We start from the raw sequence: 26,277 nt of genomic DNA, 5'->3' as shown, positions 1-26,277 counted from the left end.
ACTTGAACAACCAATTGTTTTAATCTTTTAAAATATATTCTCTTGTGGTCATATATACTAAGTTTCCCCATTGTGTCCAGATTTCCAAGTGTGTAATTCTCTCCTAAATGAGGCATTAGATTTGATAAATCCAGCACTGAAAAAAATCTTGATATGCTGAGCATACTTTCTGTTGATGTATCAAACATTCATCTACAGTAGTTTTTGTCATTATAAGGATTTGCTTGTTTTTATCTCCATAAGAGTTTCCACAACAGTAAAGACCAAAATCTTTCCTTACTCTTCTTTTCAGATGGTGAATGTCATCTGCTGGTCCCCATGAGCTCACTGGTAAAGAAAATTGTGTGCACCTGAAACTTCAGCTGTACAATATAACAACATTCAGAAGGAAAATCCTGCTTCTTGGGGTTTTTTCCTTTTACTATCTCCTTTAAAGATTCATAAGAAACCTATTTCTGCTTAGACTATTGTTGGTTAGTACAACTGTAGTATTTTCATTTATGATGAAAACAGTATCAAAGTTTCATCTTAAAATTTTTCAGCTTTTGGTCTTTGGAAATAGCTTTGATCCTGAGAGATGTCAAAGGTCTTGAGGCCATTATTAACAGAGCAGACTGTCTTAATAACTAGGAAGTTATAATTCCTGGTATGGTGTTTACTTTTTTTGTAGATTAAGGGCCTCATACATTCCATCTCTAAAATGATAAGTATAGAGGCTTTTTCCTCTTACCTGCCATCTCTCCCATCTAGACTCCTTTCTAACTACAAATAAGTCCAACACATGTACATTACTGAGAGCTGTTTCCCTTTTATCTGTTCTCTGAATATTTAAAATTTTTAACAACAGATAAAAGTGGTATTGGGTAAGGAGCCAACAACTACATTACAGCATCACCAGAGAAACTTAGTCAACCAACTCAACAACCATTGCAATATGTGCTGCTCTAGCCAGAAGCTTATATGAACATTAGCTAATAATGTGTCACCTTAATGCAGTGCAAATGTGTTATTTTTTAAGGTAATTAGGAAAATTCCATGCTGATTAATAAATTAAAAAATCTTACACAATCTACAGTGCTACAGAGGGTCTAGGCACACATCCAAATTAAGAACACATGATTTGTTTAACTTTGTATTGATCCTACAAATTCTACCTTATTATGCTAAACTTACGTGTATTATTCAAAACTTTAACATTTTTAATTATGTTGTATTTGTAGCTACTGCAACAAGTAATGAAAAAATCTAGGATGTTATCCATTGGGTGGGTACTGTTGCTATAGAACCTGGAAGGAACCAGCTACCCTTTGATTCTTGCAGCATCAGAAAGATGACCTTTATAAAACAGTATTTTGCCCCTTTATGAAAAGCATAGGAGGCACCTAACAGGAAAATCTTCCTAATCTCTGGCCAGATTTAATACAAGCCGTGCACATTACAAAGTCATATTTCAGAGTAGGCATCCTATAACCTTTCAGGATCAAACTAAGAGGGCAAATTTGCACATATTTTGTGGCTGTAATAACTGACATGGCTTGACCTGTGTTGGTGAAAGTCTTCCCTCTGCATAATAACCAATAGGCCCTTATTTACCAAGATTCTCTTACTGTTAAATTTATCCCATAGCTGAAATCTTCACAGTAGAATAGTAATATGTAAAAATAGCATCCAAATAAACATAATTACTAACACTTCAAGAATAACAATTCTCATAAGCAATTCATCTACTTTGCAGTGAATGTGAAACAGTACATCTAAGAAAAGCAGACTCTGCTTATTTATCTCATAAGCAATCAACTACAAAATAGCATGGACACCAAATTTTAACTTCTTAGGATTCTGTTTCAAGTTTTCAACCATTACATTTTCCATCTTAAGTTGCTGAAATCAGTGTTCAACCTGTGTAACTAAGAAAATCAGTGCCCATCAAATATTCCTTGAATGGGCGACTGGGAGTTTATGCTCTGAGTCATTCCTAAAATGTCCTTATATGAAGCAAAGTAGATGCATCATCAGCTCTCTCCTGGGCAACAGAGTTTAAAAGTAGCAAAGCATACACAACTATCCAAATCCTTTGTGACAAGATGCAGCAATGTATTCAGGCACTTGCAGTACTAAATTGCATACGAACAGGCAATATTTTCTTTACACATATGTAAAGAAAATCAGTTTTTATAACTAAAATGAATAATGCATACCTCAGTTTTGAGTCAGTACTCATTCATGTGCTTAATTCAATTTAAGAAAATTCTTCAAAACAAATTAAATGCAACCGCCCTTGGAATTTCCAATCTGTCCCACCACCTTAACAGAAGCTAAACATGCCTTATTAAAATTTAGGTGTACCAGTCTTTACTGGCTAGCAAAAAACTAATATATTATAAAGCCACTTTAAGAAGATTAATATTGTACAATACTTTAGTTCGTTAATTTCTTTTGCCCTGTTTGGTTTACGTCTTTTAAAGGTAATAAGTCCTTTGTGATTCAGGCTGGATGTGATGATGCCCAAATTATTTTGCACCCCAGACTGCTTGATCTTACGTGATGTAAAATATTAGCTACATCAAAAAAAACATTATCATAAATGTATATACATTCACCTTTGTAATGTAAAGCAAATCAATTAGAATGGTATATTGAAAGTTGTTTAAAAAATATTTTTAATAATGAGAAACTCTAGCAAATATTTGGGTCAGGGACAGTAAGATCTTAAGACTCTTAAGAGCAACAACTGTCTGCAAGGAAATTTTCTGGGGATTTCAGAACCTGTCAGAGTTCCACAGCTGAGTAAAAGTGCAGTAATACTTTCAAGCATAAATATCTGCTTTAAAAAAAAAAAAACAACAGCTCACCATATATATTCAGAAACTGTTTATCTATAAATGTGTAAAATTTATAAAGCCCCTGCTTGCCCGTGCATGGCATTGCATTTGCATATCCACTGCATGATGTAAAAAAAAAAAAGCATTTATTTGACTATGCACCTCTATTAACTACAAAATCAAAAAGACTAATTAATTAGAAGAGCAATCAATGATTATTTGTTCAGCTTCTGAAATACTCAGTTTTTTTCATTTTTTTGGTCTAAGATGCTGAAATATTATTAATAAGCTCTTAAGAAACAACCAACTGCTGCTTTAAAGGACCCTCTCCTTATCATTCAGTAACACACCAGAACAAAAAGCTGCCACAAAATACTGTCTAGACAGAAATATCCACTTGCATTTCCCACCTGCCTCAAAAGTGAGTTAAACAAGAAGCAATAGAGCAAGAGGCTTAAAAATTCAGAAACAGCAATGAAAGTCTCAAGGACCTGGCAAACTTTCAAGATGTTTACTCTTTTCCTGTAACCCTTCAATACATTTTCAAGAAGGGAGTAAAACAGTAAGTTCACAGATATCACTCCAACATGAGACTATCGCATTCATTTAGATCATTCACCAGCCTGGAGTTTCTTCCTTTGCTATAGTCAAGTTCTTCCTATTTAAAATTTCACATTCTGACATCACTTAAGATAATAACTATGCACCTTTCAAGATACGTATTATGCACAACCACATATTATTTTCTAGATCGCTTTAATTTTATTTTACCAATATCTCAACTTCACCCAACCAGGCAAAGATATTCCGCTCCTCTACTAAGGTGCATGTCTATACTGGGGATTCAACATAACTTTTCAAGTGTCCTTGATATTGGTTTATTTTCTAAGAAAAAAGGAATCAAAAAATTCTACCTACTTGTATGTTTTGAAAAATAGCCAGAACTCATCAATTCTTCTAAGAAACTTGCCTTCTCTATAGACATAAAACAATTCCAGTAAGAATTATGCAGACCATTATGTCTATGTGAAAATCAAAGCTCCAATGGAAACTATAGATAGCGCTAACCTCCATGATAAATAAGCCAGAAACATGCCCAAGGAGAAGGAATTCTTTTGCCATTTTGACTTAACAAAGACATTTACAGCCATTAATGTGTACACATTCTTGTAACTGTATCAGCCCAAAGAGGCTTAATGAATTGTTAGGGTACTGCTGAGCAAATCAAAAATCAAATATGGCACTCAAAGCTTATAAATCTTTATTCTTAAAGCAGCTAATCACACTAGGCATGTTTCTCATTTAAAAACGAGACATTATTGCAATTGGGCTTCATTTCTATGGACCTTTTGTACTGGCTAATACTTAATCAACTTACGCACACTAAAGAGAAACATTTTGTATTACTGGATTTTCCAATTTATTGAATAATGGACACTCAAATGGTTTCTTGGTTCCTATTTCATATTTCATTGAGCAGAATATTGGTTTGCTTTCTGGGACCTCTGTGCAACTTTGTCACGCAAGTCCTGTGCTAGTTGTGTTTATTCTTCTCTCCTGGAACTCAAAATGTCGTGGACATTTACCATTGTCCTTTATATAGAAATAACTTGTCCCAGCTATTTCTCTTACCGATCAATATCCACCTCAGCCATCTCAAGCATCCTAAACCATCTAATTAATCCTATATTATCTAAAGTCATCTGAATAATAGGTGTTGATTTTGAGTTCCATTTCCCACATTTATTGCTTTTTCACCAGCTGTAAACATTGTACTGTGCAACTGTAACTGGTCGGTACCCAGAGAAACACCAAGATAACCTTAAATTCATAACTCCCTGTTACCATTAAAAGACATTTAGAACTGGGATAGAAGTAGAGTTTGCAGGATTGTTAGGGGAAGACTGTGTTAGTCTTTTGTAATCAGCCCAGTGACATTAGTTTCCTTTCCTTTTTTAATAACATGTAAAAAGTTGGTTCTCGTGAAAAGGCACATTTTTGTTGTTAGTACTTTGTAAATGTGTCAAGATAAGAGTACAAATACCTGAAGATGGAACAAATTTTCTACTCCTAAATATATTCTTTATATTCAGTAGAAAAGAAAATGAGAACTAAGGAATTAGAGCTCAAAACCACCAATTAGCATTATTCAGAGGGACTCATTATATTTACAAGAACACCACTTTGTAGAAGAAAAGCTACCCCACACTTCATTAAGCAGAACATGGACTTCAACCCCTTCCAGCCCACACAACTTCCCAATTGGCAGGTTGCAGGCAAGCCTAAAATCTTGAAAAAATCGCCACCCAAAAGATCTAAGTTTCAAAAAATCTTGCGAAATAAACAAAAACATGTGTCTGATACTGTTTTTTTTAAAATTGTTTCAGATATGATTAATATTTTATACCTCAAATAAACAGAGATTCACATATTAATATGCCATATTTCTTTTTCCTAATTTCTGAGAGCCCATTGGGCTAGGATTATCACAGGAGTTTGCTGAGCCAGATTTAGCCCAACAGACCTTAAAAACACTGAGTACAAAGTAATAATACCATTAGTTAAGTGCTAAGCAGGGCTATGAAGCTAATGTGAAACTGCTATTTTAGACAAATGCTCATCTAAAGGGCTTAAAATACTTTCATGTGTTCTTAGCTTGGAACACAGATTTATGAATCTGTTTTTTTCAGGTTTTCAGATGCACAGCTACATATCAGTCTAATTAAAATTCCAACAACTTCTTTGTAACTACTCTGCATTTGCTAATGAAGTACATTTTACTATAAACCCATCAGAAAAAATAGCTGAAATGTTGAGCTCTAGGGGACTTGGCAGAATATGCCTATGTGTAACCTTGTGATGTTGACTTTGACAGGGTAAGACAGCAAGCCTGAAGCTGCCAGGGCTGTGCTTGCACTGAACATCTAGCAGCTGTAACTTTCATCACATCAATGTACAGCAAGTAAGAACTCCTACCTCAAAATATTCTGGCTTTGCTCTATTAATCACTTCAGTTATCTTTCAAGAACTTTCTTAATATTTTAGTACAGTTAGTGCATTTGGTGAAGGCAAATAATATGTTTGAAGTCTTTATTAAAGAGTCCCAAGACTTGTATACTACTAAATGGGGAGAAAGACAAAACCAACCACCAAAACCCATCGAACTGTGCATTCGAGTAAGGGCATCCCTTTGAACAGACTGTTCAAAAGTCAAACAGGCAAAACTATCGTGCAGTGATAGCAATTCTCCTTTATAACAGGAACCATAATAAAAAGGTTAGGACTCAGAAACTAAATCACAGCAAACTGGCAGGTTTTTAGAAGCCCCCTAGAAAACTCACCAAACCAATTTACAGGATTGCACGATATCTGACCTTCTTCGATCATGGTGTTTGTGTCTCAGCTGTATCTCAGACAAGATTTTTCCAGCATAATACCTGCTTTTTAAATTTGAAATGAACAACGGAAAAAAACAACAACCAGTCCCCATCATACATGGTTTTGTAACCATTTAGGGTTGGGTTGTTTGTTTCTAGCATACATTTAGATAATGAAGAAAGTTGCAAACTACGTACTTTACTAGAGCAGTTACAAATCATGTTTTGTTTTTTAAATTACATAAATTATACAGCTTTGGGTTAAGTTTATTGAATGGACAGCCTACGTCACCAACAGTATGAAACCCATCATCAATATTAAAAAAAAATGAGTGTTTCAAAATTAGTCTTTCATTGGTTAGTTGATAATAGATATATGTATGGATATTATATGTACTACTCTTTCATTCAGTGCCATCGCTTGGAGGATTATCATCAACTAAATATTTACAAAACTACTCTGATTTTCTCTCTCAGCTTTTGTTCCTACATTTTCAGATTACATGTCATACACTCTATCAGCAGATTTAGGAATTCAAAACTTTCCTCTGGAGGCGTTTTCCCAGGTGCTTCACTAAAATGACAGTCTTAAATATTTCTAAAATACATTTAGACAAAAAACTCCCAAGTACACAATACATTTAGAATATTACAATAAAACCCCACAGATTCTAAATAACTAATATTAAGCATGCAGAGTTATCCCCAATAAGAGCGAAGTAGTCTACAGCAATGTCATTCTTTCAAAAATAGTAAGTAAATGTGACTGAAACAAAGGAACTCTCTCCTATTCATGAAGGTGTATTTTGAAGATAGGAAGAGCTTTTAATTCCTTGCTGGTGGTAATTAATGCCTTAGTATGGTAAAATGCAATGTATACCTCTGGGAACAGTAGATTTGATAAAAAAGTATTTCTTTAAGATCAGAAATAATCCATTCCTGTGTGACTTTAAAATTTGAAATACCTGCCTCAACAGGAGCTATGATCAAGACAATGAGACTAATCAGGTATCATAGATTGGATATATTATTTTTACACTCTTTAGTCAGTGATGGCTTACTTGATATCATACAAACTTTTTCCTTTTTAAAAACTACCAGAGCAACAGATTACAGCAAAAATATGCTAAATTACATTTTTCTGCCTAGCAATAAAGCCCCCAGTTTTCACCTGATACATCTATTGCTGCCTTACATCCATGGAGATCTGACACAGTGTCTTTCATAGTCCAAATGTTTCACATTCATTTTAAATTATTCACTTTCCATTTCAAGAAATAATTCTGTTGGCTTCTGGGACTAAGTACAAGGATCACAAGCAGGTCTGGTGGATATAGTTACACACCTGCATTTAGTCTCAAAATTTACACAAGATTTAAAAGAAGTAAAAATTGAACTGGATATACACAAATAATAAAGAAAATATTTACAATTATGTAAATTATTTGTTTCTTAAAACTACATACAAATGTTGTGAAACACACTGTTCTTATCTATATTACTTCTACAGAGCTTTTTACTGAAAGGAGTGACTCACTGAACAAAATCCTCTCTGATCTACATCTATGAAGACTTCATCTACCTGTGTGTAAATTGTATGTAAAGTAGGACAAGTAATGTGTAAGTATGCATAAATTTGTTACGAACTCTTCATTTAAATTATTAAAATTGATGACCTCAGTGAAAGTCTGCTAAATGGAGTCCTCTGAACATTACATTACATAAGATTAAGTACCATCTCTGCCATGAAATTGGAATATTCTTTTTGGCAACATGACACAAAAGCAATTAAAATTGGCTTGGAGGTGCAGCTACAAACTCTTGCCCAAGCCCTGACAGACTTCTTTGCCTTTTGTAGATTAACAAAATGGAAATACATATAGATAAATGAACAACAGCAACTATAAAAAGAAGTTCAAACAAACAACCACCTTACTATATGACAAATTCACAGAATGATCCACCGTAAACATGAGCAAACAACATGGATCTGATATGTCAGTGTGAATCAAATAAAAACTCAGCATTTCATCATGTCAATAACTGCTCCAAAAGCATCTACTTTCATCTCTACATTTATAGACACTGTGTTGTTCGGTTTTTTTTGATTTACACAATCAAAAACTGTGCACAGCATGGGTACTGCTTCTCAGCTGTCGGAAAGAGTTTCAGACTCATTCTCTCTGAAGGCAGATCATTTTCTTGGCCACTGAGAATATGCTGAAAGCATTTGCTGTAAAAGACAAAAAAAAAAGGCAAGCCCTGCCTTTGGACTTATGCTCTAGAAGACATATGCAGAAAAGATTTTTTTCTCCCAGAGGCAATCAGGCTGCAGGAGTCCAGGCCAGTGTCCCACCATTCATGATGACACCCTTCTCCAGACACATCCATACAGAATTTGACTGCTGACATAGAAGCTGCTTGCATAAATACTAGAAAATAACACTTTCATGTAGCCTTGTCTGTGCCAGGTGTTCGACCTTCTCTAGTCTCCCTCCCCCCCTTCTCCTCCTCCCTCTGAGCATAGCCACCTGTCCATAGCTCCTGTGGATTCATCTACTTGCTGAAAACAGACCAATAAAAGGGCAAAGGGAAAAAAAAATCAAAGAACTGGCATTTGTCAACACAAGAAACAGCACGTAAGTCTTACCATCAGGCTTTATTTTCTATACTGTTACAAAACAGTAGCATCTAGGGACCAGCAAAGAATGGAACATCACTGATATACTCTGGGTGATGGAGTCAACAGTCTCAGCCAATTGGCTGACACCAGTCCTGAACCAAATTTGAAGAATCTTTCTGCACTGCCACAGGAATAGTGGTCTTCAAAATCAAAATGGAAAATAAATTGTCAAAGCCTTACTTTCAAGTGAGGTCCCACCTCACTTTATAAATAGAATTATGAAGGGTATTATTTTTGGATTCTGCTCTCAGCACTGAAAGTGATGTATAAAAAGTTCAGACCATAGGATCACACACTGCACTGGCTTCTTGAAAAAGCTGAAGGAAAAAAAAAACTTAGGAGGCTTTTCAGATCTTCAAAAACCCTCACTATGTTAAACACCTCTCTCTCAAGTCCAAATTACAGAAACCTCAAGAGGAAAAAAACAAACCACATAGTTTTGATCTGACCTTTTAAATGATGTAAAGCAGTTCTTCTATACCTCAGAGCATCATGAAACTAAAATGTGGGAGTTTACCACCTGCCTAAAAAAAAAAAAAACGAAAACAAAAACAAAAAAAAACCCACAAAACACCTGTGTCATTTAGAAAAGCATCCCTGAACTTTCAGTGTTTTGCTGTGCAGTGAATCACAAGGGAATTCACCACATTTGTGACTGGCTCAGAGTTGTCCATTTTTCATTCTGCACCATGGACAGGAATAGTTTTCAGGAGCTGTTAAAACACAGCTCTAGCTTGTTTGCTTTCCAAAAGTCCATGCATGATTCAGTTCTGAAGAAAAATTACCTCAATAGCAGACAACATAATCTTTTAATGAACGGAATTCCTCATACTACCAAACTGTTTATATACAAAAAACAATCTTAATTTTCAAATGTAAAGAAATAGATCTCAGTAGTCACTGAGAGAGATTAACTAATGATAATTTTTGGTTTTGCTATAAAGGGGTGGTCTTCCACACAAGAAATAGTTTTAAAAGTACAGCAAACAATGACAAAACAAAACTACCTATAGATGATTGTCAAAAAGGAAGTTTACAAATGTGCTGGTTTTGGCTGGGGAAGATTTCCAATGTCTAGGATCAAGCTATGTTTTGGATTTGTGCTGAGTAGGGTTGATAATATAGGGATGTTTTTTGAGCTTACGCAGAGCCAAGACCTTTTCTACTTTTCATACTGCCATGCTGGTGAGGAAGTTGGGGGTGTGTGGGAGGAGACACAGCCAGGACAGGTGACCTCAACTGGCCAAAGGGATATTCTATACTGTATGACATCATGCTCAGTATATAAAGTGGGGGGAAGAAAGAGCAAGGAGGGAACACTGGGAGTGATGGCATTTGTCTTCCCAAGTAAACGTTACGTGTGATCCCCCTTCTCTCCTGGGGATGGCTGAACTCCTGCCTGCAAATGGGAAGTGGGGAATTAATTCCTTCGTTTACTTTGAGTGTGTGGCTTTTGCTTTCCCTATTAAACCGCCTTTATCTCAACCTACAAGTTTTCTGGCTTTTACCCTTCCGATCCTGCTGGTGGGGGAGTGAGCGAGCGGCTGTGTGGGGCTTGGCTGCTGGTTGGGGTTAAACCACAACAATGGAGATGTTGCCTTTTTTTCTGACACCCATGCCTTATTTTCTTCTTCTTACTTAAGGAATTAAAATTCATGCTATGGATTTGACATAACCTGCTGAAGAAATAATTGCATGAGATAAGAAAAGTAAGCATTTCAAATTTTGTCTTCAGCAAGTTTTTCTTGGGTTTTGTTATTCTTGCTGTTGTAACTTTTTCAATGTTAAAAATTTCTGATGCTTTATATATCTGATATTATTATACATTTGAAACATGCAGCCTATCCCTAGAACAAGATCTGTTTTGAGACAGATCTGCTTTGAAATTGGTAGGGACTGAAATATAATTATTTTTAATTATTTTTCACTTAAGCTACTACACCTCTACAGATGAGGTAGTCATGCATTTATCTTGGACAAGCCTGATTGCCTTATATTCAGAACTGTCTCTCATTAATAAAATTACACATAATTTAGACCTGACAGCTTGTTTATCTATTATTTTGCTCTTGAAGATATGGGATCAATTTGAGCAATTTGCAATCTTACACTAAGTCAAAACCTTTGTTGCTCCTCAACCCACTGCACCAGCAAGTAGGCTGTGGGTGTACAAGGAGTTGTGAGGGCACACAGCTAAGACAGTTAACCCCAACTGACCCAAGGGATATTGCATACCATATGATGTCATTCTTAGTGTATAAAGCAGGGGGGAAAGAAAAAGGAGGCAGGAGATGTTCAGAGTGACAGTATTTGACTTTGCCAATCATCATGACACATGAAGCATCCTTTCTTTCCTGGGGATGGCTGAACACCTGCCTGCTTAACAGAAGAGGTGAATCAGCTCCTTGTTTTACTTCATCTGCACACATGGCTTTTGCTTTACCTATTAAATCACCTTTATCTCAACCCATGATTTTTCTCACTCGTACTCTCCTGATTCTCTTCCTCATCCCAACACAGGGGGAGTGAGTGTGTGTCTGTGTGGGGCGTAGTTGATAGCTGGGGTTAAACCACAACAGCAAGTTAGAATAATGAATAAAATAAAGATAGCAAGTGCAAAATAGCTTTTATCTCATTATCAGCCCAAACTAGAGAACAGTCCCTGGTAGAAGTCAAAACTGTTACAAAAGACACGTCCCTGATTTGTCCAAGGCTATTGCTATCACTCATACAGAATCTAGTCCATCTGTGTGTCCTTCACAGCTGCAATCCAATCCACCAGCTCACGTAACTAATTTCAAATCAAGGGTACATTTGCTACACAAGGACCCAGTACCCTCTGACCCAGTCTGGGGGGAAGTTTTGCAGAAAAGGGCCTGAGGGCAGCGTGGTGGTCATGAGCCCCAAGTGTGCCCTGGCAGCAAACACAGGCAACAACCCCTCATGCTGTGCTGAAACTTGTGTAGCAGAGAGTTATTGTTTTTTCCCTTTACTCAGCACTTGCTAGACTATATAGAATCATAGAAAGATTTGGGTTAGAAGGGACCTTAAAGATCACTTAGTTCCAACTCCCTGCCTTGGTTGGGTTTCAATCCCTACTGTTCACTAGACCAGGTTGCTCAAAACCCTATCCCACCTGGCCTCAAACCTTTCCAGGAATGGGACATCCACAACTTCTCTGGACAACCTGTTAGAGAGTATCACCACTCAGAGTAAAGATTTTCTTCCTAAGAACTAATCTAAATCCATGCTCTTTCAGTTTAAATCCATTACTCCTCATCCTATCACTACACTACCTGATAAAAAAGTCCTTCCCTGGCTTTTCTGAAGGTCCTAATTTAGTACTGGAAGCCTGTTTTAAGGTCTACCTGGAGCCTTCCCTTCTCCAGACTGAACAACCCCAACTCTCACCTCAACTCTCCTCCTGTAAGAATAGCCAAACCAATGCACAAAAACATTCTCAATGTTAGGACTTATAACTTTGAGATACATAGAAATTTTATTCCATTAAAAAGCCATTTTGTGATAAATTTTTTCCTCAGAAAGAGTACCATATCAAATTTAATAGCAAAAATGTGTATACATTACTACAAAGAAATGAACCACAAGCCTAAAACCAAGTTGCAATGTACCTCCAAATACTATTTAATTCCTAATCTAAAATTCAAACACCTTACAAGATATATGAAAGAACAATTGATATGCAGAGCTAAGAAATAAAGAGGATATTTTTGCTCAGTAAAGTGATTTGCCAAGTCAAAAGTAGTGAAGAAAATAGAATTTGGAAACAATTTTAAAATGTGAACAAAGTGAAATGGCAATGCTAATTAAAGTCTTTGCTACTTTATCCATCTTTTGTTAGTATGATGTTTTCAAAATCTGTTGTTTTCCTCTGACACTGAGGGAATCTATATGACCTTCCAAAGAAACACTTGTGTTTTGAACAGAAATAAAATTCATTAAGCTATTTTCATTGCAGGTCTTCCAGTGTTATTGCTGTAATGGGGGAAGTATTAATAGTTAGCAGTTGCCAAATTATTCTTTCAATTTATATTTTCAATTTAACTGCCATTTCAGTAGCGTGAATTTAGTGATCCTAGGGCATTAAAATGCATACAAAAAGTTGTGATAATAGAACATCAGCTACTTTGTGAGGTCCTGCATCCTGAAAGATATTGGAGAAATACAGGGAATAGTAACAAGCATTCTCAAGAATGCAAGTCCAGGATGATAGCTGAAGTCTATTACTTGCATTTGACCTATTGCTGGTGCTTGGTTTTACATCTCATCCTTGATACCTGGCTCTAATTCAGATGCTACACTACTGTTTGCATTAAAGTGCATCACAATCCCATTAAAACTGGGTAATCATCTTCAAGACATGCATGGAAATTTTTTAACTGGATCAAGAACTCTGCTGGAACCTTTATCAAATTATCCCATACCTCTTGGAATATTCCCTATGTTCTTCCTTATATAATGCAATAGTAACATTCCATGGACAAAGACATTAGGATGAAAAACATTTCCATTTATTCTTACTTACAGTCCACTTTGCTTTAAGGGTTTGGTAATTTTACAGCTCCCTCAGTGTTTGTATCCACAAATTACTTCAAATGAGCTCATCCTAGAAATTATCAGCCCTTGAAAACTGAGACACGGAGGAGCTGCATGGGTTTTCTTTTGTTTGCTTTTTTCCCCCAAGCTCATGCAGAAAGAGCAGAATACAGATTGCTTCACAAAACAAGGAGGAAAAGCAGTATCAACAAACAAGCACAGAGAACTGATATGAAATCTACACTGTACTCCTTAAAGACAAGAATGTTCAGGAGTTTTACACTGTGAGAGAGACAGACTGTAGATTTAATATCCAAATTTAATGAATAATGATAAATTCGTTAAATAGATCTTTCTGGCCTCGCAGGCAACAAGCACTACAACCACTTCTATCCCAGCACATTTTTATTGTTAAAAAGATTCACTTAAAACAGAATGGCATGAATTAATTCACCAAGATCAGTGCTATTATAATGAATCATTAATATCCTAGTGAAAAATTTATTATTATGAATAATACATTCAAAATGATGAGACAGAAAATGAAGCATTACTCTGTGAAGTATAGAGAGAATAAAAGTGATTTCATGGAAGCTGGCAAGATAAAAACCATCATTTTTTGTTCTAAATCTTTCTGGATGTTTTTCCAGATGCTTTACCTTTATTGCATTTTCTCATCAAACATTTATATTTTAACTGAAGAAAAAAAGTATGTTAAGCAACACTCCTCCCTTTCTATGAATAAAATGTCCAAGAGTATCCACTATTTTGGTCACAAAAACAATTCTGCCCTCAGAAGGCCTATTTGTGTCTCAAAACATTTTAGCATATGTGTTTGTGAAACAATATCCCTCCTCTGCAATAAAAGCTGTTTCTTCAAACTACTCTATCTACTGCATACATAGCACAGTTAGAGGAGGCTTAGATAACAAACTGTTCCAGAAGAGGTAATTTTGACACTTGCACTAGGCTCAGTTAGAGAATTAGGTCTTATAGTAATGATCATCTTAATGTAAATGCCCCAGAATAAAACCTTACCACAAATAGAATAATTGCTCTCTTTCCTGTGGAGTTAAAATCAGAGTAATCACACTCATCTTTGAAGTACAGTGCACAGAAGTTGCACTGTGGCTTACTGCAACTGAGTTTGGACAAGTGAAATAACAAGCATATTACTGAGATGCATTTCTGCAGGTAACTAGTTTTAAAGTGAACTCAAACCAAAAAGCACAGCTTAGAGCCCAGCCAAAGGGTCATAACCAAGGAACAATTAAACTTTGAAAGGGGATTAAATATTCCTTACATCACTGATAAATTTGATTGTCTATTCTCCTTGATAGATTTGTGTGTATTACATCAAAGTAAACAATGCTATAACTAACTATCCTCGCTTCATGCATGACAATTAAAACACTCAGCAGTACCTTAGAATTTGATGTGGATTCCAAAAAGCAAAGCCTGTTGCCAAATCCTTCTGCAGCAAGACACAATTTCTGTTGTTCCTTGTGAATGGTTGCAGTGCACTGCAGAACCACTTCATCATCCTACCAAAAAAAACCAGAGAACAAGAGTTATGCTTCTGATCCCAGGTCTGTTGAAGAATTTAGAAAACCACTGCTAAATCCACAGCTTTCCATGAACACAAGCAGAATCATATCTCAGCATCATTTTTATTCTGAGTTGTGAATGTCACAGCCAATTAATCAAAATAATTATAATAACTGCATAAATGCTTTTCCTATTTGCCTGCACTTGTAATAAAATTTAGTATGTATTCACTACTAATTTTACAGAACTAATTCCTTGTAATTCCAAGTAATACAGTTAAAGGAGATCTTGTTAACAAGCCTTAAAAACAGAGGTAGACTCTTATTTAAATCCCAGTTCTTCAAGATAACACAACCACGAGCTGGAGAACCCCTCTGAAGAAATATGATTCAAGTTAAAGAAAGAAAATTTTGTTGCAATGAGTCTATTTTCTAGAAAAGATTTTCTGTTTGAGGATAAAAAAAAAATAGCATTACCCTGCATGTCCTGTCTGTTCATTTATGAGTTTCAGTAATAAATTTTACACGAATTATTATGAATTATGAATAAAACTACAGGATGAAACATGCAACTGGAAGCAGAACAGGATGAGACTATAAAAACACATGAATTAAGGCAGGCATGTTTACAAAAAAAAAAAAAGTTGTTATAGGCAGCTTGCTACATAGGGACATTCAGAAAAGTTCATCAAATTGAATAAATGCCTGACTTTAAATTGAACTGAGTAATTTGAAGCCTCCTACAAACACCCATCCTGAATTAAGCTTGACTGATTCAATTTACTTTACTCAAATAATTAAACTAGAAAAAATTAAAGTGTATTAATTCTAAAAAGAACAGAAGCTTACACAGAGCTTAATCAGACACTTGAAAAATTAATTCCTGATACCCTATTTCATTGTCCCCATGTAGCCAAAGTAAGTGTAGGTAAACCAACACTTTCTTTTATACCAGCAACAGTGCCCATGCTGCAATCCACAGTCAACTATAGAGGCAAAAAGTAATAACTGCTTCCAGTCAGGCATTAAATTCAGACTATTTATTACATACATACATATGTTATATGTGCAGTTCATAATGTATAATTGTAGTTTACAAAGAAAAATTCCTGAAGGTTTAAATCAAGGATCTAGAACATCCCATATAGAGAGCTAAGAGCTTGGCTAAGTATTCTTTGCAAGAGTAGCATTTTTTATTAAAATCCAGAACATTTGGGGGGAGAGGCAGTTGGTTTGTGCTTATTTTTTAAAGCACTAAATCAGTATTTCCTAACCTTAATTACACTTCATTCAAATAAAAGTTTCTTTTCAGATTAAAAATAGTGGTGCTAAATTGCAGCTATATAAATACATTGTTCTTCCTCTCTCTCTTCCTAGCCCTTCTCCCTAAAGTAACGACACCAGCAGAATGGAAACTGCAGTAACACTGTCATCATCATCCATTGGGTTAGAGTTGTTTTCAAAAAGGGCCACTAGAGAAGATCTAACATCATAACTCCACAGTCAGGGGCAGACAACATAATACGGGCACTTTCTACTGATATCAGCCACCAATTTTGTTTTGTACTTCCCCATTTTCTACCATTCTATTCTAGGCTTTTAGAGAAGATCTGAAAGGTGTTCTACATAGCCCATCTACAAAAATGATTCTATGCTAACAGCAGCAAAAACACAAGTTGGTTCAGGGCAAGTTCCTGACATACTTAATTCTAGTTAATGAGCTAATGTATCAGATCCTTCCCTGCAAACGAGTCAAGCTCTATTACCAAGCATATTTGTATAATGCAGATGCTGACTATTGGAGGATTAAGAACAGGAATATAGAAACTGCTAAATTTCCTGACACACAAACTTTCTCAATTAATTTTGAAAGCATTTTCTCCTTCTTTTTCTGTACGATGTACAGAGTGCATGGATTATTTTATTACATACTTAGATCACAAATAAATTTCTTAATAAATGCTTACTAGTTCAGAAAATCAATCACCCTCCCATGCCTTTTCAAAAGTTAATCTCTAGGTTGGCAGGACATGTTCATTAAAACAACAAACCAAATTTCAATTCTGTTTTGCTACATTTTCTTTGTTTTATATGGAGATGGTTGCAATAAATGGTCTCCTAATTCATATCACAGAGTCATAGTCTTGTGGAATTTATTGTTCTAGTCAAGATGGTGTTGATACAATTTGCACATAAGGTTAAGAAAGATATGATGCCATTGTCAGATCAAGTGAAAGGTTATTACAGATAATGATGAGTTATACACACACAGTTCTAAGTTACTTTGCATTTTTGTGCAAAACACTAGAGAAGAATCTAATATAGACCCTACCCTACATTCAGTCTTCCAACATTTGCTGACTAGGTGTTCAGAAGATACCTATAGATATTCATTTTTATTATGTTGCAGAACTACATCAAGATACATTATTCCATTACGTTTCTTTGGAGCTGCCTGGTAAGTGGGTAAGCATCTCAGCAGTGTCTGTATAAACCTGTTTTCAAATGACACTCAGGTCCAGCAACAGGAGAGCTAAAAATGTGTGATTTCCTTATTTGAAGTCACACCACCAGAGACCTCCACTGAAGATTACTTTGCTCTAGTACAAAGAACGCTACAGTGCGCATGATGTTAATGTCTATTAAAGAAAAATATATTTTTGATATTCTTAATTCTCACACTAATTCATTTCCTCCTATTACCTTCTAAGTATTTTCACATCCATACATTATGCAGAAGATATTTTAGATCATCAGATTTCCTGTCAGATTAGAACTGATCAAAGTAATCTATATTTCAAAGGGCTGTAGCTGTAGCCTTCAAAACTTAAGTAAATATATCAATTTTCCTCATACATGACTGAAAAATCAGGCTTAGAAGCAACACAAAGGTACTGACAAGAATATTAGGGACTTTTAAATATACCTGTAAATGTAACTTAATATCACAGTAAACTGAACACAGAAAAAAATTTGAGAGTTCAAGAAACCAAGTACAAGCACAAATGTTTAATACTAAAATGTAATCACTTGTAGGAATTTTTGATCCACGTGAAATATATAAACTCTTGGACAAACAGTGTTTTAAGACCTAGAAGTTCTAGTCTGTGCATTGCTGCATCTACAAAATTAAGTGCAGAGCCAAAAGAAGAAAACCAAGCCTTTTACAACAGTTATAGGTCTCTGCAATTGATTAAGGCAACAAGTGTAATAAACAATAGTGGTTTTCTGTCATATTCAATTAAACTAGTGTATATTTGGTCTCATTAAAATATGAATAAAATAGTTTGTATCTACATTCTGCCATAATCAACAACAGTACTTGATTTAAAGTTCATATTCAAAACAAGCACAACAGATAACAATTATACAAAATATAGTCTTGAAAAAGCGCCAACAGAGTTTGAAAGAAAGGGCAGTAGCACAGATCTAAAATCCCTGCAGACTTTTCCACCCCCAAATATTTTTGCTAAATAATCGTCCATGGAAATTGGAAAATTCTACTATTTCCATCCCAATCCATTATCACCACAGCAACCTTCATCACTCAAGTCCAAAGATGCTGCTCTGTTTTCTATTTTTCCAGGGTTTAGATACACCAAAAAAGGTATCAAGAGAGCAAGGGGAAGTAGGTGCCAATAATCACACAAATTCTGTGCACACAGTGGTGCTGCAGCTTGTTAACCAATGTATAAGGAAACATAGGTCACCATAACAACAATGGAGCACAGTGTCAGATCTATCTGTAATTACTGCAAGTAAAAGTGACTCTAACTTGGGAAGCTGTCCATTTAGTTTAGATGCTTTAATGGATGATTCTTCTATCCAGTCTCATTCATCCTTCAGTTCACAATCTGAGCTGCTTCATAACACTTTGCAAGTGTAATAGTCTCCATCATAAAAATGGGAGGTAAGGAGCAAAGATGATACTATGTAGCTACAAGAACAGGGTATACCTCTGGGATAACAGTAATGTACTCATGTTGCTCGACTGATAACCGGAGCCAGAAAGTTACTCTACTTCCCAAGTTTGAGGACTGAAGCAGTTTCCCTGTGAAGACAGGCTGAGCAGAGAAGGTTATGTGGAGATCTGACAGAAACTTTTCAATATCAGAAGAGGGCCTACAGGAAAGCTGGAGAGGGACTCTTCACCTGGAACTGTAATGATAGAACAAGGAGTAATGGATACAAATTGGAAGAGGAGAAATTTAGGTTAGATGTTAGGAGAAAGTATTTTACTGTGAGGGTGCTCATACATGAACAGGCTCCAACTCTGGCAGTGTTCAAAGCCAGGTTGGATAAGGCCTTGAGAAACCTGGTTTATTGGGAGGTATCCCTGTGATGGTGTGGGGGTTGGAACTACATGATCGTTAAGGTCCATTCCAATCCCTTAATGTTCTAGGATTCCATGATATGAACCTGCTGAGGCACTGTGCAGCTAAAGCTACCATAACCAGCTATATACAGTGCTTTAAGATTATGACCAAGTACCATCCTGGACTAATCCATTAATCCTGATAAATCCTCATGTTTCAGCCAGTATACCAGTTCATAGTTTTAAAAATAGCGTATCTCCTAGTAAATGTGATGTCAGATAGCTGCACTGATTCAAACATCATGAGCTTTTGATAAGCACACTACTGAATTAATTCTGATTCTTTGAGAAGCATTCTGAAAAATTCAGATAGATGTTATCTATGTCACAAAGATTTACTTATTTTTTTAAAACATCCGATTTTGAGAAGCAAGGACAGTTATCAACTAAAAAGCAGAACACAGCAGATTTTTAATAACAACTATTATTATGGGCTAATTTCTATAATGAAATCTTTATCCTCACAGAAACTAAATAAATAATTGAATGATTTAACAGAGGACACATTGACTAAAAAACCTACCACTTGCCTTTAACAGAACTGTAACATTTTCTTTAGCTAAAAATTGCACCGAAAAACCAAAATACTGCCAGTAAACTGGCAAACTGCATCCATACAACTACATTCTAGAAGACAAGATTGATGAGGGAAGAGCATGGGTTTGCTATCAAGGTACAGTATTAAAACAGCAAGTTCTCAAAGCTCCTTAACAGCACTTACTTTCCCTTGCTATGATTATTTCACCTGTCTATGAAATCCATTAAAATCTCCTAAGATTATATGAAATATATACTCCCTAGTCAAGAAGAAAGGTTAGTTTCTCATGTAAAGATGTGGGCATGCTATGTTCCAACATGAATGATTTGACTATGTATATTTTTCTAAGAACGGCAATTTCAAGTTACAACTAAATTAAAACATCTATGTATATATGTTTTTGTTTTATTGTTCACACAAACATGCACACATATATTTCCTTGTAATAGACAGTGTTACTCTGCCCTATTAAATCCTGAAAACTGATGCCTCCCAAATAAAGTCAGTATTGACTAATTCTCATCCTTCTCTATGTTAATTCTATTAAAGAACTACAATTGTCTGGCTGAATTGCCACAGGTAATTGCCATCCTCTACAATGCTCTAGCTCTTAGCATCTTTTCAATATGGACACACCTAAGATTGTGAGGGTGGAATATTTGCATTGTGGCATTTTTCTGAAAACCTGATAGTTGCTGGTTTGTTTGATTGGTTTGGGATTTTTTTAATAGTTATCATTATTTATTTAATTTGAGTTTTGTTCTGCACATTGCAGTACCTTAAGCTTATAAGCATTACATATACTTCTAAAACTTCTGAATTAATTAATTTCTGGTACTGGTTTAGGGAGGAGTCAAAGGAGAGGAAAGATTGAATTTTTTTTTTTTTTGCATTCTTTGATAATGCAAAATATATTTTGCTACTATATGCCTTTCCCTGTTTTACAAACTATCTAAATACTACTTCTAAGTGTTTAATTTTAGTCATGTAAGAAGAGCACTGTATTAGAGCTTCTACTATTGCTACAAATTTCTGCAGGAAAAGCTGATGATAAATAAAGTTGCAAAACACTACAAGCAATACATTTATTTAGAAACACCCTGTGCTTCTGCCCAAGGTGCATAACTCATCATGTCATGACCTTGACATCTCCATTTTCCTTCCATTTCAGGACAAAAACAGGCTAATTTTTTCAAGCATTTTCCCTGATTTTAAATCTTATACTTCATATTTTACTGCTTTGTAGAGAATGCAGCCAGTAATTCATGAGCTGTTATGAATTTAAATAATTTGCTGTGCTTTTTAAAATCTGACCCATTATACATAATTACCTTCCTTAAAGATGTAATGCAGACTCTGTGTTTCTACTCCAAAACAACAGTACACCAAATCTGAAACTGTATATGGAGCAGAGAATGTCACATTTGCAAAATCCAGCATTCAAAGGTTAAACTTGCTAAGTTATGCTTGTACATTCAAACTCACTTCTATTACTGTTTTATATGACAAATACTCCAGTTAGCAGAATGTTCCCTCAAATTCCATATGCTATAAATCAGGATTTCAGCACAGACTTTAATATCTCAATCTTTAATAGGTTCTTCAAACTCCACATATGCACAGTTCTTCTTCACTGCATTCCATTTACTGTTCAACTGTGTAACTGAACTGTACAATGGGAATAGATGCCACACATACTCTAATCTACTTTGTAGATTACAAATAGAAATGTAGCCAGTACAAATGCCTTTTTGCCTAAGGAAACTACAGTATTTCTTGACTTACAAACTTCACGCCAACTTCCATTTGCCTTGTTCAGATATGGACTAGACAGCAGTGTAAAATAAAAGTTTGTAAGTTGCGTCAGTCATCAAATACAATACTTCCATAATTATGGACAACCATATGCTGACAGGATAACACAGTCCACAAATCAGTCCCCTAAGACTGATCCCCCAGTGATCTGACCTTTCAAAAAAAAACCCCAAAAAGTGACTTTTTTTTATGCTAGGCATCTAAGTAACAACCACCAAGTGGCATTTGAAGACTTGATAGAAGCTCTTTTACTAGTTGCCCCAGAGCCTCTTTCTTTCTGTGCTTTGGAAGAGGGTAAAAACGCTACAACAGAGAAGTGAAGTAACAAATTAAGATGGCATTTTTCTTTCTCGAAATCCCTACTGACAACAAACAGAAGCCTTGATGCACAAGATTTATGAAAAACCATATAAATAACACACAAGAACGATGATCTGCAGTGTTTTATTAGTTATTCAATAACTGTATAGAAGACACCAATAAAACAAACACTCAGAGCATAGTATTACTTAGCTTCTAGTTCTACGTTTGATTAACCAGTGCCTTCAAAAAACTACCAAAATCTATTTTATAATATCGCCCTATTAGGGCAGTGACTCTAGAGCTTCAGACATCTGAACAAAAGGGAAGACTGTGACAGAGGTAAGAAAAGGATCCCAACTTCTGAGTACTGCATCTGAGTTTGAATCACAGCTCCACTATCTCCTTAGTAGTAGATGACCATTGCAAAAGTTAATAGTAAAATAATAATAGTAATGTACTTTATCAGTGGGAATTAGGGCTCAAACTCAAGGGAGAACAAGCTATAAGGAACTGCAAACACCCTTAGCACACTATACGTCGATTAGGAAGGGTCACAGGATAAAAAACAATGAAAAGAAAACAGCACTAGAGAGAAGATGTGCTGGTTACATTGAATCAAATGTTCATTAGTTGTCAACACTAGCAGGCAGATGCATGGAAGCCAAAAAACTGTATTAATCAGCAAAGTCCACATGACCGTAAGAGCAGTGATCCTTTGACTTCACAGTCCATCCTGGTAAGGCTTATACTGAATCAGAATGGCCATTTTGACCCTTCATTTCAAACAGGGAAAGGTTAGAGAGCAACAAGACTGATGACGTCTAGAAAAAACAGGAAAAATCCAGTAAAACTGCTGGGATGCAGTCTGCTTAGATTGTAGGGAAACTTGGCAACAATAGTATTTTTGTCACTAAAACATGGAAAGAGGACAGGTAATACCATTCCTCATTGCATTAAGAAAATGAGACAGCTGGGAAAAAGTTTTCTGAAGATAGCAAAGCCTTTTCATTGACCAGTTTAGGAGCTTCATCATTATAAGACTACAAGAACTGCTCAAGAAAAGCTGTGCAGGAGGATTTATGTATAGCTAAACTTGTCTTAGGATGAGAAGAAGAGAGATTACTTTTCTGGTCACACAAGTCTAAGTACTTTGAACACATTAAATTGTACATGTTTTCATTTTATCCTGTAGGAGGAGTAATTTCATAAGAATTCAACCTTACTCCAATGGAATTGTCCTTTGAGAAAGAAAATCCCATGCAGAACAGATGGAATTCCAAAGGACCAGACTAGCTGCTAGTTCTCAATACAGTACTATAAAGTAGGCTGCTAGTACAATAACCACGTTACCTCCTCCTCCTTCCCCAAAAAGCTCCAACTTAGTCATCAAAATAATTTGCACGTTTACAGCAATATCATGACAATCTGCAGTACTAGAGACACATGGCAGTTAAAAAAAAATAACCCATCTTGAAGCATGTAGATTCATATTCTGCACTTGTCAGAAAAAGTCTTCACTAAAGAATAAAGAGTGTATCAGAAAGCAATCACTAAGCACAAGAGAAAAAACTTGTTACACACCATTTGAATAGCATGATGCTGTATAGCAAAGCAGATTTTATCCAGGACTTGTGCTTCATCACTGCGGAATATCTCAGACACAAGTGCATGTTCCATTATATGCATTCCACAGCCACCCAAGGAAAATGAAGGACATGATCATAATGGAATGAATAAACTGAATGCCTGGCTCCAGCACACTCAGATAACAAGTGCACCTTCTCTGCTCTGAGAAGTGCTCCATGGAGAAAAAAGGTCCTACTGACTTTGGCCTGGCTGTGCATTCCAATGATATTGTAGGTGACTGTAACCTTTAATTGCACATGGTAACCACCCCCTTAAATAAACCACTACTATTGATAGAACAAGCACACAACACTGAACAGATGTATTATCTACGTGTAATCTAAAAGTTTTCTCTCCAGCTCTTTATTTCACCGAGTCATCATGAAATGGTGTCAGATTTGCCTTCAGTATTCAATGGCCTTATGTACTCATGGTCTAGTATGCCCCTGAATGAGTTCTAGTAAAAATGTGTCTGCAAAGGAACATATATTCCAAATGAGATGATTCATTTTATTATTTCTCACCAATTAGGTTTTGTCATCTTACAATTCTAAAAAAATACCAAGTTCAGCTGTAACTGTCTAATAATAAATTCTTTGTCTGTTACCATAGTTAGCAATGGCTAACTCTGCATCTGACACAGTTGAGAGAGGAGTGGTGGAAAACATCTGCGATAAAGTATGAATATCAAATTAAACACAAAACAGCTGGTGGGCTGATTTCAACTTCTAAACACACTCAGTATTTCACATTTATCTCTCGTGTAATTCCCCCTATTTTAGGAATTTGACAATAATCTACTGCATTACCCTCTCACTCCCTAGTTCCAGGCTACGCCTCTTTTGCAATCGAAGGTGTGATTACAGCATGAGAGATCTCTATGCTGTATTTGATTTTGCTGGTGTGAATGACAGTAACAGTAAAGACGGAGGTGAGAGTATGCTAGAAAAGGTGTCCACAAGATTCTGCAGGCAAACATAACATTGTATCTATTATTAGAGTCAGGTAGACAGCAAGCTGACTAACAAATGTCAAGTATTTTACAATCCCACAGCAGTCACAGCTAATAAAACCCAGACTCTCACCAGTATCTGAAAATGCTGTATCTGAAAATAATCACTGAAAGGTTTTAGTTTTACAACACTTTTCTGAGAAAGAGTTCAATAATCTCAACTGGAAAACAGAGACACACATGTTAAAGCAAACAATTCGTTCAAGGTCACAAAACACTAGGACTCAAACTGAACAAACCCATTCTTTTCTGGGTATTCCCCTTACCCTACTGATAGATTCCAGAGCAAAAAGACTCTGACAACATGCCTGTCTCATGGACAAGGTCCTCTCACTCCAACTAAGGCTACAAAAACCTCCCCTCTACATTGTCTCTTTCATGCACGAATACATGGGAAGAAGTTCACCAGTCCTCAGCCTCAGATCTCATGAGCAGACTCAGGCAGCCAAGTCAGTAATACGACCATCTGCTTGAGTTTACACATCCAATCCCAGATCATTTCCTCTTCCCCTTAACCTTTTTCAGCAGTATTTCTTGAATTATTCCAGTTCAGTGCTCTGATGAACTGGTATTTTGCAGCTGCCCAGATGATCATGCAACCTTGCCTCTCCAATTCCCAAAGACTCACCTGTCATTGTGTTTATTTCTGTAGCAAGGTTCAAGAGTCATTCCAATTTTCATCTGTTTCAGCCATGTAATCCTCTGTAAATGTTTCTCCCTGCTTTCATTCTGAAGCTGCTGTAATTTATGAGATTAACCCTTTCACTTCCCACATTTGCCATAAGATGTCTTCTTGTTTCCATGAGAAGTCTACCACTTTTCTGAACTCTTCTTAGATTAATTCCATTTTGAAAAGTTCTCTCAGGCTGCTGTTCACAACTTCTCCTCTGAGAATCATTGATTTATGATCTGTTCTTTGCTGTAGACCCTTAATAAAATCATTAGGACAGCTTGTGGTAACTTTTCATGAACAACTCCAAAAGGGCTAATATCAGCATTCAATCTCTACTCAGATTAAAATGACAGAAAAGGGCCATCATACAGCTGGAGCTGAATCGTATTATGAAACCCCAAGCAATCACAACACTCAAAGCCCCAGTCCTAGACATCTTTACTATACAAAAGCAAGTGTAAAGGAGCTTTTAAGTTTCTCATGAAGATATTGGTTGTCTTCAAAAAAGGAACCAATATCCAAGCCAACCCACTGTCTCCAAAGAGAGCTTCTGTTCCACATTTATCTTTTCTTAACCTGCCCCAATGCATTTATTTCTCCAAACATCAATGTACAAAATAAAGACTCAGCAATCTTAAAACACTACACTGCAAACTTTATATCTAAACAACTGCAATGCCTAGACATTGGAAAACAACTGCATTTTGTAGGGATAGTGCAGCTATGAGGAAGAACACTAAACTGAGTAAACCATTGTTAATTAGCTTGAGTGCCAGATGATTTTAACTCCCACATCTCTCACAAAAATTCTCATTTATTAAGTTATTCCCCTGTGCTAAAGCCCATTTTCCATACCTTACTGGCTGTATTTGTTTAGACTCTAAAGAAAGACCCAAAAGAAAAAGCATCCATAAGTACAGTGCTAGAAAAAATATACAATACAATAACG

The 26,277-nt window shown here is 35.9% G+C and overlaps 1 protein-coding gene across 1 annotated transcript in view; it reads right to left on the bottom strand.

Annotated features, from left to right (window-relative positions):
• The window catches only part of RYR2 (ryanodine receptor 2), a 371,658-nt gene that overhangs the window by 291,519 nt on the left and 53,862 nt on the right, over positions 1-26,277 (bottom strand). Inside the window, exon 2 of the mRNA XM_071581075.1 lies at positions 14,864-14,983. Coding sequence (XP_071437176.1) covers positions 14,864-14,983 — 120 coding nt within the window. The remainder of the gene's footprint in view (positions 1-14,863; positions 14,984-26,277) is intronic.

Source organism: Pithys albifrons, chromosome 2 (genome assembly GCF_047495875.1).
Source record: "Pithys albifrons albifrons isolate INPA30051 chromosome 2, PitAlb_v1, whole genome shotgun sequence".
NCBI lineage: Eukaryota > Metazoa > Chordata > Aves > Passeriformes > Thamnophilidae > Pithys > Pithys albifrons.
The sequence above is the reverse complement of the archived record's forward strand: the minus strand, read 5'-3'. Positions and strand labels throughout refer to the sequence as shown.